Below are 12,702 nucleotides of genomic sequence, written 5' to 3' on the forward strand. Positions count from 1 at the left end.
TTAACATGCTTTGTAACCTTCATTACCCACACAAGCAAAGAGTGCAACAAAGGTAATAGCTTTTGGTAAAATTCTAATGAACTTGAGTTTGATTTTTCATTAAACTTGTAAAGAGTTGCTTGCATGAATGTTCCTCGAAACTATTTTAAGTGAGATTCTGAGAAATGCTAGAATGAAGCTGTATGTACATAGAAACAAATAGATTAAAGTACAGTATCATGCAAAGAGCCAAGACACTTTTCGCAAAATGCTTCTATATTAATCTGTCCTTTTAGTTAAGGCTTCCAGTTCAACACATGGCATTGACTTCTTAATGCCCATCCATCGGAAGATTACATTTGGGATTACACATTAGGCTGCAGTCATTTGAAGAATCAGTGGAAAACATGAGGGGTACTTTGGGCGGATTTAAGACTTATGGTCATGGTTAAATATCCAGTTGATTCCTATCAAAATCCAATATTCTGGGAAGTAGCAATTCCATCAGAAGATTTTTTATTTATTTTTTATTTTAGTCTGGTTATTTATTACTTCAATTGTTGCCAAAATGTGTTTCGTACTTAAGAGGATTTCCCCCGCTGAATATGATTCTTTATTATTTTGACGTTTCGAAGCATCTCATCATTGAAATCACAAGTGGTCTAATTCATACTAGATAAACATGCATAATCATGTCTGCTGCATACTTATTTGATGCCCACTACTCTTCATTAGAATAAGTGCAATATCCACTGTATGTAGTTCTATTGTTCTCAAGTGGCTTTAATAGTACACATACAAAACCAAAGGATGGACTTAAAAGGGTCCTCACTGTCATTACGTTGATAAAAAGCTGTTATAAAATAAAACATATAGAGTCTTGAATTGACAAAGAAATAAGATATTTTCAAATGAAGTATTTGTACCTTTGCATCCATGATAGCCCACCCTGGTGTCCACATCCAGTAGCCGTTGGTGCCTCCTCTCATTGGTCATCTGCTCCAGTAGGAACCTATCCATCTCCCTGTAGGCATTGTGGAGGACCTGCCTCTGCTCTGACTGCAATGCCATGGCCTGTTCCAGGAGACTCAGGTTCACCCTCCCTCTGTCCCAGTCTCTGTCTCCTCTGTCTCTTTCTCCTCTGTCCATCTCCAGGCTCAGGGGTCTCTCCATCTCCTGCAGGCCCAGGGCCCAGGCCTCCAGCCGAGGAGGCCTCTCCACCTCTGGCTCCCCCTCACTGTCCTCCTCACTGGGGGTTGATCGGTAGAGCCGCAGGGTCCCTGTCTGGAAGGGACCTGCTCTGCCCATGTTGTACCCACTAAGGACAGAGTCAGGATCATGGTCTCTCATGTGTAGGTAGTCGTTTCTCCCCAATAGGTATCTTTCTCCGGTGGTGGCTTTGGAGGGGCTGCTGATAGAGCCATTGGAGCCATTCACCCTTGCAGAATGAGACAGGGACAGAGGCTCCCACTCGGCTTCCCAGCAGTCTCTGTATGGGCTTTTACGTGGCGACGATCTGCAAGTCATACTCATCCTGTCCTGACTTTGGTCTTCTTCCTCTTCTTCTTGGTTTCGTTCCGCCACTTCTTCGTCCTCCAGAGTTTCCGAGGCTGCAGCCTCCTGATGGGGAAAGTCAGTCACCACTTCAGACCATCCAAAGGAATCATGGGGTTTTGTTATTGCGTCCTGGCAGCCATTTCTCTTGGGCTCGTTAAGTGTTTCTGAGTATCCATCTTAGAAACAAAGTAAAAGCAAATGAGAACAAAAACTATGTTGTTATGTTTTTTTTCAAGCTTGAGTCAATTGTTCATATTAAGGCCATTCTTTTCAGAGAACATTTGGTTAGGCAGAGAGAGTAACAATCTTGTATGTCCTCACTTCAGCTTAGTCATAATGTTTTGTAGAGACACTTTTTCCTATCTAGAAAATGCATGTCTTGTTGTTTGAAATGACTGTTAAGAGGATTGGCAAATACAATATGTAATGAAAATAGTAATAGTATGGACAGGACAGCAACTGGAAGATTTCCTGGCAATTCCTCAAGTACATCAGAGATAATGCACGAGACACTTGTTTTGGCTAGTTGGACATGAAACCTAAAGATGAGGAACAAGATTGTCTTCCTCTTCTTTGAAATCTCTAATCAGAATACAACAACAACTTGATGTGGATTTAGACGGACCAGACAATGACAGAGATTTACATGGGTTGTGGCACTGAACATCAGTTTTAGGTAGTTGAGGTGTACGTCAAGCAGGGCTTTGTGATTATAAAGATATTAACTTGTCAATCACACACAACTCATTTAAGAACCCATATTCATACGTAAGCACAAGAACCAAGAAAGAGGAAAACATTTCAGTATTACATTTTTTACAAAAATCCTGATTTCCCTTGATTCTTTCTTTTTTTATTTATCTTTTTTCAATAGGTCATTATACTGAGTGCACCTGAGAATTGATTTTTTACATTGATTCTTTACTAAAAGCTTTTAAAATAAAGCTTTTCCGCTTTTTATCAGTGGACATTTTTATGGACATATCAAAATGTTAACTATATCCGAGGACTGCGTGTAATAGTCAAATATATTTGACATGACATTTGAATTTCTGGTTTCAAGAATTGTTCAGTTTAAGTGAAACAAACAGAAAAGCTAGGCTCTTAGATCTCCAAAATGTATGTTAAATGACTCTTAATATAGTGACACCCCTGATTATATTAATATCAAGTCATGGTCAATGATTAACAATGGAGCACTATCATCTGGATTGATTCACTAAAATATATTTTGATTCCCCAAATCATTGAAACTTATTTTCAGTGTGAAAGCTCTTTAGTGAGGCCATAAGAGTTGTTACTCTATAAATCATAAGTAGGCTGTACAGTGCGTCACAGAGCAAATTAAAAGTAAGAGGGGGGAGGGGGGGGTCCAATAGGTTGATAGATCTGGAGATAATTTAGGATGCAATTATGTAGGCTATATAATCTAGTAAGTGGATTCCACTGAGGATGATAAAGGCATTACCAAACCGATACTACTAGTCATTATCAGGCCATAGTATACAACTTAATCCCCCAAAATAAAAGCTGCTAAATGCAGGAAGTGTATCGCTCTGACTTATCTGGCGAACCTGTTTTGAAGCATATGATTTTGGATTGTGTAAATGTAAGGATGTGATGTATATTCACTACCACAATACAAGGCAGGCGAAGACAGACCAGCAACAGAGGAAGTAGGTGAATGAAATAGACATGGTTAAACTCCTTTTTTGATGCAAAATATGAAGCTGGATTTTTTTTGAGACATGCAATGACGTGGCTGATAATATTTTTGTTATTAGTGACATTTCATTCTAAACAAAGGAATATGAATATCAGCCTGTTCAACAAAGATTAAAAGTCAGTTATGTTTAGTTACAATTAGCAGAGCAGACAGAAAATAACTTATTTTTGTACAGATGGATGACACACACATACAGTTGAAGTCAGAAGTTTACATGCACCTTAGCCAAATACATTTAAACACAATTTTTCATAATTCCTGACATTTAATCAGTAGATATTCCCTGTCTTAGTTCAGTTAGGATCACCACTTTATTTTAAGAATGTGAAATGTCAGAATAATAGTAGATAAATCTTTCTATTTCAGCTTTTATTTCTTTCATCACATTCCCAGTGGGTCAGAAGTGTACATATACTCAATTAGTATTTGGCAGCATTGCCTTTAAATTGTTGAACTTGGGTCAAACGTATCGGGTAGCCTTCCACAAGGTTCCCACAATAAGTTAGGTAGGTGAATTTTGGCCCATTCCTCCTGACAGAGCTGGTGTAACTGAGTCCGGTTTGTAGGCCTCCTTGCTTGCACACGCTTTATCAGTTCTGCCCACAAACGTTCAATAGGATTGAGGTCAGGGCTTTGTGATGGCAACTCCAATACCTTGACTTTGTTGTCCTTAAGACATTTTTCCACAACTCTGGAAGTATTCTTGGGGCCATTGTCCATTTGGAAGACCCATTTGCGACCAAGCTTTAACTTCCTGACTGATGTCTTGAGATGTTGCTTCAATATATCCACATAATTTTCCTACCTCATGATGCCATCTATTTTGTAAAGTGCACCAGTCCCTCCTGAAGCAAAGCACCCCCACAACATGATGCTGCCACCCCCATGCTTCACGGTTGGGATGGTGTTCTTCGGCTTCCCCCTTTTTCCTCCAAGCATAACAATGGTTATGGCCAAACAGTTCTATTTTTCTTTCATCAGACCAGAGGACATTTCTCCAGAAAGTATGATCTTTGTCCCCATGTGCAGTTGCAAACCATAGTCTGGTGGTGTTATGGTGGTTTTGGAGCAGTGGCTTCTTCCTTGCTGAGCGGCCTTTCAGGTTATGTCGATATAAGACTCGTTTTTACTGTGGATATAGATACTTTTGTAATTTTGTCCTTTGCTGTTGTTCTGAGAAGGATTTGCACTTTTCACACCAAAGCACGTTCATCTCTAGGAGACAGAACGCATCTCTTTCCTGAGCAGAATGAAGGCTGTGTGGTCCATTGGTGTTTATACTTGCGTACTATTGTCTGTACAGATGAATGTGGTACCTTCAGGCGTTTGGAAATTGCTCCCAAGGATGAACCAGACTTGTGGAGGTCTACAATTTGTTTTCTGAGGTCTTGGCTGATTTCTTTTGATTTTCCCATGATGTCAAGTAAAGAGGCACTGAGTTTGAAGGTAGGCCTTGAAATACATCCACAGGTACACCTCCAATTGACTCAAATTATGTAAATTAGCCTATCAGAAGCTTCTAAAGCCATGACATCATTTTCTGATATCATGTCTTTTTAAAGACTGTTTAAAGGCACAGTCAACTTAGTGTATGTAAACTTCTGACCCACTGGAATTGTGATACAGTGAATTATACGTGATATAATCTGTATGTAAACAATTGTTGGAAAAATTACTTGTGTCATGCACAAAGTCGATGTCCTAACCGACCTGCAAAAACTATAGTTTGTTAAAAATACATTTGTGGAGTGGTTGAAAAACGAGTTTTAATGACTCCAACCTAAGTGTATGTAAACTTCCGACTTCAACTGTACACACAGTGAGAAGTGCAGTGGAAAAGAGACTGCATGGGAGAGAAAAACATGGATCCCTCCTGTGGTTTGTGTATTGGAACAGGTGAACAGTTTGTACTCCAGAATAGCCATTACAGGCGCTCCGCAGTGTGGTTGGAGCTTGGCTGGAGTTGAACGCAGTGCGGCTCGACCAAATTAGCGGCTTATTTTTCCCTCTTGTTTTAAAATGCAGATATGAACAGTACATTCTTATTGCTTTTTCTATCCACTTTAACTGTCATAGACATTTCACATAAAATATCCCCAGACCTGATTGTGACAAAAATATATTTACAGATGTATGTAGGCTTATGTTAATCACACAATGTTCAGTCATTGCTTTGTGTTGCCTGCCTTTTGACACATGTTCACTGTATTGTATAGGGCTTGCTGTTTGCAGGTGCCTACTTTTGATAAAAAAGAGAAACTTTTCTGGATTAAAAGGTTATAATACAGAACAAGTAGGTAATGGTGACTGAATACAGACACATAAAAGCTCTGCTTGAAACACAAACAGACCATGAGAGGGAGGTATATGAACAAAGGAAGATATCAAAGGGGAAAAAACAGATAGCGAAGCTAGTGCAGAAAGGGTTTTGATAATTGTAATGTTATATGAACCCCAGAAACAAATACATTCCATTTCCAATTAATCCGCACAATTCATTGAGCTACTCTCTTGGTCCATTTAACTACCCACATGTGTACTATAATGAGCTGTAGACATTATGCCTAATTATGTATATTTGGACTGTGTTAAGAGGGCCTAACAAAAGCTTTCGAAGGGGACAATTACGTTTGTTGCTTAGTTACATCGTTAAAACTATACCAAATAAGTGCAGATTATAGTGGGTGAGAATGCACATGTAAACCATGGGTATTGTTGCCAAAATGCTCAAAATTCAATTCATTTGGAAATAGAAATGTTTTGCTTGGGGGGAGGGGCTCAATGAAATAAACAAACATTTCCTTAGGTCATTGTTGAGTACACACCTTGGTCTTAGTATCTTTCGACAAATAAACACAAATGTATTCTATTGTATCAGTGACATTGGTTTTATAAGAAGATGGTTAAGCAATAGCATACTTCAGAAGAGAACCTGGTTCTGTTTAAGATGCAACATTAGCTTGTGTTAATAATCAATAAATCGTGTGCATATTCTAAACTCAACTCACTTTACTAAACAAACATCAACAGAGGACATTCTAACCAGAATGGCCGAAAGCAAACATGATCATTATTCAATTCTCTGTGTTTTCAACCCATTTTTGAATAGCTTTTCAGAAAAACCAAACACAGACAGAAAGAAAAGGAGGAGTCTGAAATCTGGCCTCATCAAAAATAGGGGAAAAAGCCATGCCAAAAATATCATGGCAGATAAGCTGTCAAAAGTAGGACTGAGGACGTGAGACAGACACAACTAATGTGAACCCAGCAGTCTCGTCTTTCACTTCCAATACACAATGACTATGGGGTCTGGCTGATGGCGAGCAGACATGCAATAGAGCGGGAGGGAAATATGAATGCAACAGATGGGATTTTAAAATTCAGCGTCAATTGTTCATCAAAACAGACAAACAACAGGACATCTGTCTACCTGCTGGAGTGTCAATGTTCCTCAGCTCTTCTTTGTCCTGTGGCGGTGCCAGGTCCTCGTTCTCCTCCTCACAGCACGCCTCACTGGGGCTGTAGTGGCGGGGCCTCATCAGGAGAGACTTTCTCTTGTTGACGGGGGCGCCCTGCACCCCTTCCTGGGCGAGCCTCTTCCTAGCAGCCACAGACCCATATGTGCTGTTGTGGGGGGGAAGAATGAATAAAAAGAGCAACGGGGTCAACAAAAGGCCATAGCCGTTACTTTGAACTGAAAGTGAACGTAAAATGTAACATTGTCAGTTTATTCCCAAACTGTATTTCAGGATTCAGAAAGTAAAATCAAGTGTTTTTTTGTAACTTGATTGAAAAGGTAAACATAAGGTTGAAGAAACTGTATATGGTCGAGATGATTCATACAAATGAAGTACCTAGAAGCGCAGTGAAAAGCTACAGGGCCAAATTCAATTATAACCGGTATTATCAAAATAAGAGAATGGCCAGCATACCACATCTACTAACAAAGGATGCCTATTTCATTCTGTATGCAAGGGCATAGAAACCTGGGGTGAATTAGAGGATACCTGTAAGTGTTTATTTTCACAAAGAGGTCATGAACCCTTACCTTGGAGCCTGGGTGATGCAGTCAGCTGGAACTGTAAACAGAAACAGAAGTACGTCAAGTAAATAGTAATGTTTACATTTCCACTGTGGAGTGACTACGCATCTGGCTACTGGAGAAACACAATCCCAATCAAAGCTACCGATCTACTGTACTAGCTCCATGTTTTTGATAAGCAGTTGTGGCCGACTACACTCATGGTAGTGGGGTGTTCCCCTAGTATGATTTTGGATTGTACTCTATCAAATGTTCTATGAAAAGATTACTTTTACAGCTACTTATCAAAATAGATTTTTTGCAACCTTTTATAATGAACTATTTTACTTCAACAAAAGCCTTCTGATATGATTAAAATCATCGGCAAGGTACCCTTTATATAGATTTTATTTTTTATATCCACAACCCCAATCTGCTCTCCTCTTTTTGAGATCTGCTGTAGCTCATCCTCCTGACAGCTTTGACAACATCATCTGAAAAGGCAAATCGATTTTCCCTGAGGGCCATGCACCACAGATGCAAATCTCATTCTCATTCAAGTCCACCGTATTCCCATGAAGCACAACCCCATAATAAAGCTTCCATGAATTTCCCAGACATAGTAATGGCTCTGGTGCCACCAGCCAGACCTTAGAGGCTTGGAACACTAGCATAATGGCATCCCCCTGTCTAGGGGTTTTCAATCACACTATATATATTCACTCCTTAACGAATTTGAGCCACAGTTCCAATTTGATGAAGTAATTCCCCATCTGAATAAAATAATGGCAATGCAGTGCTCTTCAAATTGGTAAGATAATTTGTAAAACTGACAGTTGTAAAGTTGGATTGTTGAACTGATTCCTCCCTAGACCCCATAGATGTATAAGTGGAATGTGCGTGAATTGCTGAAGTGCTTAGTTACGGCTATTGATGTGCTTGCTTGAACATGGTAAGAGTTGTCAACGCTGCTGACCTTTACCACCGTTGCATGTTTGGAGTGTGTTTTCCTCTCCTTCTGAATCCATCTGTTGATAAAGAACACACAATGTATTCTTTAGCATGTAACACTCATTTCTAACAAAATACAGATTCTGTTGACAACTGGGACTGGAATAATGATGTTAACATTTGCTTAGCAGATGCTGTATCCATCCAATTTGAGGGTTCTTGAAGTTTATTTGAAGTAACTTTGAACCTTCCTATCAACATTACCCTATATTTCCCGGGAACATTTATATATTTACGCGTTGATTATCTGCGGCATTTCATGGGTGTAGTCATGAAAACACATGTAAAAGCAAAACACCAACCGAAGGTGAAGTTAATAAAACAAAATAAACTTTGAGGTGGAAAAAACGTCATAATGCAAAATAATGACATTAAAGTGCAGATGGTGGTACAGACAGACAGCAGTGTCTGACCAAAATAGTTGTTCAAATCCATCCACTCTCCCTCGTCACCATCTCATGTGGATCCCAAATAAAAGCTATTAAAGGTAATTATTCTGGGCTGATGGCAGTGTATAGTGGTCACAGGCCAGTGAAATTTGTGAGTCACAGGATAGATACGCTGTTACTTTTCCTGGTAATGGGAAACATGACTTCTCTCTCTGGTTTGCTGTTGTGATTGAAGGCACTGACCTGTCATACATTTATAATGGGGGAGCAGGTGTGGCAGTGATGGACCTTAATTTACTTTAATAAACCTTTTATGTGCCACACTCTTCAATGCCACGCCGGGCCCTCGGAGGACCTGCTCATAATAGGTTCATTACTTTTGATTACTAGGGCCCTATTGAGACAAACAACTACCCAAACACTAAAGATTACATTCTGTAAAAACTCATTTACCTCATTAGTTCATTACAGTTTTTCCATCATCGTATGAACAGACAAACAAACAGACAAGAGATACTCACTCATTTTGTATATATTTTTTTATTAAACAAGATTTGTATAGATAGTGTATGTGTTACAATGTCTACTATAATATAAAATTAATTTCAATTTCAAATTCAGATAGTGTAATTTCACAGATTGACTAATATTTTCACATTAGGCACTTCTGTGTTACTGAGAGGCAACACTCACATTATGCAAATCTACTTGTTTTAAACACTTTTTAAATATTTCATAACATAACCTCTGATTTAATGCCTTATTAATGCTCTGTACACGAACCATTTAAATGCCTCTATCTTACAAGTAAAGCCAGAATATCATGTATTTTGAAAATACTTATTTGAATATATTGAAAATACTATATTGAATATAATAATGCTTCTATCTTCGTAAGATACCTGATGAACTTGGTTTTGACCCTGAGGAGTATACACTTGACTGATATTTTGTTAGTTCATGATTTTTCAACTGCGCTCAATATGTTAGTTAGAACGTTCAATTACATACTGTATTCCTTCAAAGGCCTGTATCTAGTCTTTCTAGGGAGTTTTTCCTAGCCACCGTGCTTCTACATCTGCATTGCTTGCTGTTTGGGGTTTTAGGCTTGGTTTCTGTACAGCACTTTGTGACATCAGCTGATGTAAGAAGGGAAATATAAATAAATGTGATTGATTGTCATCTGAGGGGAGATGGAGAAACAGCTCAAACTTTTTGTGTTCAGGTATTATATGTTCTGCTTTGTGAGCAGCACAGAGGTTCTGAGAGGGTATAGAGCATGTGCTTTTGACACCCATTCGACAAAAGCTATTGTTGGTCCTTCACAAACTCAAAGCTGTACCTAATTCTGCAGAGGATGAATCAGAAGTAATGGAGCAACGTGGAAATCTCCTATGGACGTTTCCGAGTAAGAGAAGTAGACATGGAGAGAACACATGATGTTCAATGAATATATTTACACAGGCAGAACAAATACTGTAGATACAGTACATGCTATTCAAATAAGGCTTTGTTTGTATTAAATATTTACTACACTCTCAGGTGGGGATTTGTTTGTGTTATATATTCCTGACAATGCACAAAACTATAACACATACACATGATAGATCTTTGGTGGTCATTGGTACAAAATGTTTTCCCATTTCTTTATGGTTGACATTATGGTCATACTATTTTATCCAAGGCTGTCTGGACATTGTCATGGTTTCAGCCAGCCATTTTGGACTTAGGAACAGCTTTCAAAAGTAGAACACTGTGGCTACGATTACACGGGCAGGCCAATTCTGATTTTTCCCCCCACTAATTGGTCATTTGACCAATCACATCAAGTCTTTTTCATAGCTGATCTAATTGGTTAAAAGACCAATTAGTGAAAAAAAGATCAGATTTGGGCAGCCTGGGAGGCACGGTCACATTCAACGTACAGTAGGCTACAATACAAGTGCTGTGGTATAAAAATAAAGCAGCAGACTCAACATACTGCATATGTAAAACAATATCTGTGTCACATATTTTGCGGGGGTCAAAAGAGCATTGACACGACACTGCTAAACATGCTGCTTATCCAGAACATCATGGCTACCACTTCCATTAGCCATACAAATACATGACTATATCCATTCACAGATAAAGTGAATTGGTAAAAGATACCCCCCCCCTTATTGTAGAGGGCATCAACTAGCTCCATGCTCTTTCATCCAAAAGTATAGTATCCAAACCCATCACTGGAAAATATATCATCAAATTACATTAAGCCTACCTTTATTTGCAGTTTTTTTGGAAATATATACGACGTGCTGCAAGGTCCACGCAGTCCACCTTGGTCGATTTGTGTACAATTCTTGACTTTTTTCAGGATGTGAGCATGAAATTCATTCTCTGTAACAAAAAATTAACAAAATAAATATACCTTTAATAAAAATAGTTATAGGCCTACAAATCAAAGGTGGAGTGGAAAGAAACAAACTTTTTACTGATTCTCAATTTCCAAGTTTTCAATCTAAATTGTAGTATACTGTAGGTTGGTTAACTAATTAATCATATTGATAATATTGTTCTCAATGCTAACGGTGCTGGTGGTGATAGACATTGTTGGTGAACGTGCAGTCAGTCAGAGATAGTGACGGGCAGGAAACAAGATAATACCTCACATGGTTGAATAAGGACCAAGATGCAAATTGATTGCTTGACAGAGATCAAATTGCTCACAGTCTCATTAACACAAAACATCCAAGAGGGAAAACAAGGACAAACACAATGAGTACATTAAGCCTCTTCACTTCACAGATCTTATTACAGGAATTATTTATTTCTGTTAGCTTTGGAAAAAAAAGGAAAAAGAAAAAAACATCTTAATTACAGCACTCAGAGCATTTCCCCTCTGCAAACCAAAAGGGGGGGACTCGGAATCATTAGCATAAGAAAAAGAAAAAAGAGACTCACTACTATTTAAGGAAGGCCGGAGGGTTTGTCATCTGCTGAATCATTTTCCTGCCCCCCAACACAAATAGACAAATAACGTCTTGCTCTCTGAGGACTATTTGCTCATGTATGGGGCAGATTTCTCTGGGGATACTGAGCAGAGTTGCCTAATGCCTGATGTGCAGGGTTTCTATGTGATTCTCTATGTGCTAATCTGGCTGCTTTGCATGCTGTCCTTGGGACCAGCCCATTCCCCACCCTATTCCATCTGCTACCTTTCCCACCACAGAGGATAGGAGAGAATGGGCTGTGACGGACTGAGACTGGGAGAGGAGAGGGCTTCCCAGTCCAACAGTCATGAATAACCATGGCCTCACACACCGTTTGGAGAGGGGTTGAATGGGGACTGCTTATACATTGGGTCTGTTACTTTGGATCCAACTGTGGTTTTCCCTGCTCCAATACAAAATATAAATGCAATCAAGCATATTATTGTTCATAATTATTGTTCCTCATAGCCATACAAACTACAAGTGGCTAAATATACAAGTATGAGGTTATTTGTGTTATTGGAAATCAACTTCAAAAAGTTTAGCCATTGACAAGGTCATGCAGTTTTGTATATTGCTGATACTGAAGCTACATTCTACAGTTAAAAACAACTACTACTACAGGTGTAGGAGTGTAGTGTATTCACGATTTAAAAAGGCTTCTAAAGACTTGATTTGCCCTAACAAAAAATGGACCAACCCCTACAAAAATGTCCATTAATTATAATCCACACAAAAAATCACATTTCCTGTTGCTGCAGGATTATTTTCCTGCTGTGAGAAACTGGTCAAATTAAGATCCTACATCTGTGCAACTATGACAACTAATACTGTTGCTGATTCCTAAGCCAAACGGTACTTGTATGTCACCGTCAATACAAGTGGTGCTGTTACAATTTTTACCCACCCAACTACTGTAAAGCTACTGCTCCAACTAATAGTGATATTCATTAGTATAATAATAATCATAATTAACCTTGTCATTCAAATGTCCACTTGTTCCCAGCTTATCCCTGCACTTGGGACACCCTTGTGTAATTAACAGAC

The 12,702-nt window shown here is 38.9% G+C and overlaps 1 protein-coding gene across 6 annotated transcripts in view; it reads right to left on the reverse strand.

Moving 5' to 3' along the window:
* The window catches only part of LOC124010048 (suppression of tumorigenicity 18 protein-like), a 67,061-nt gene that overhangs the window by 15,431 nt on the left and 38,928 nt on the right, over positions 1-12,702 (reverse strand). For all 6 annotated transcript variants that reach the window (XM_046322376.1, XM_046322378.1, XM_046322375.1 and 3 more), the window contains 5 exons: positions 10,944-11,062; positions 8,260-8,311; positions 7,311-7,341; positions 6,693-6,886; positions 906-1,712 (listed from right to left, as the gene is read on the reverse strand). In XM_046322376.1, the coding sequence (XP_046178332.1) occupies positions 906-1,712; positions 6,693-6,886; positions 7,311-7,341; positions 8,260-8,311; positions 10,944-11,062 (1,203 nt within the window). The remainder of the gene's footprint in view (positions 1-905; positions 1,713-6,692; positions 6,887-7,310; positions 7,342-8,259; positions 8,312-10,943; positions 11,063-12,702) is intronic.

The sequence above is a fragment of the Oncorhynchus gorbuscha genome, linkage group LG22 (genome assembly GCF_021184085.1).
Source record: "Oncorhynchus gorbuscha isolate QuinsamMale2020 ecotype Even-year linkage group LG22, OgorEven_v1.0, whole genome shotgun sequence".
NCBI classification, from domain to species: domain Eukaryota; kingdom Metazoa; phylum Chordata; class Actinopteri; order Salmoniformes; family Salmonidae; genus Oncorhynchus; species Oncorhynchus gorbuscha.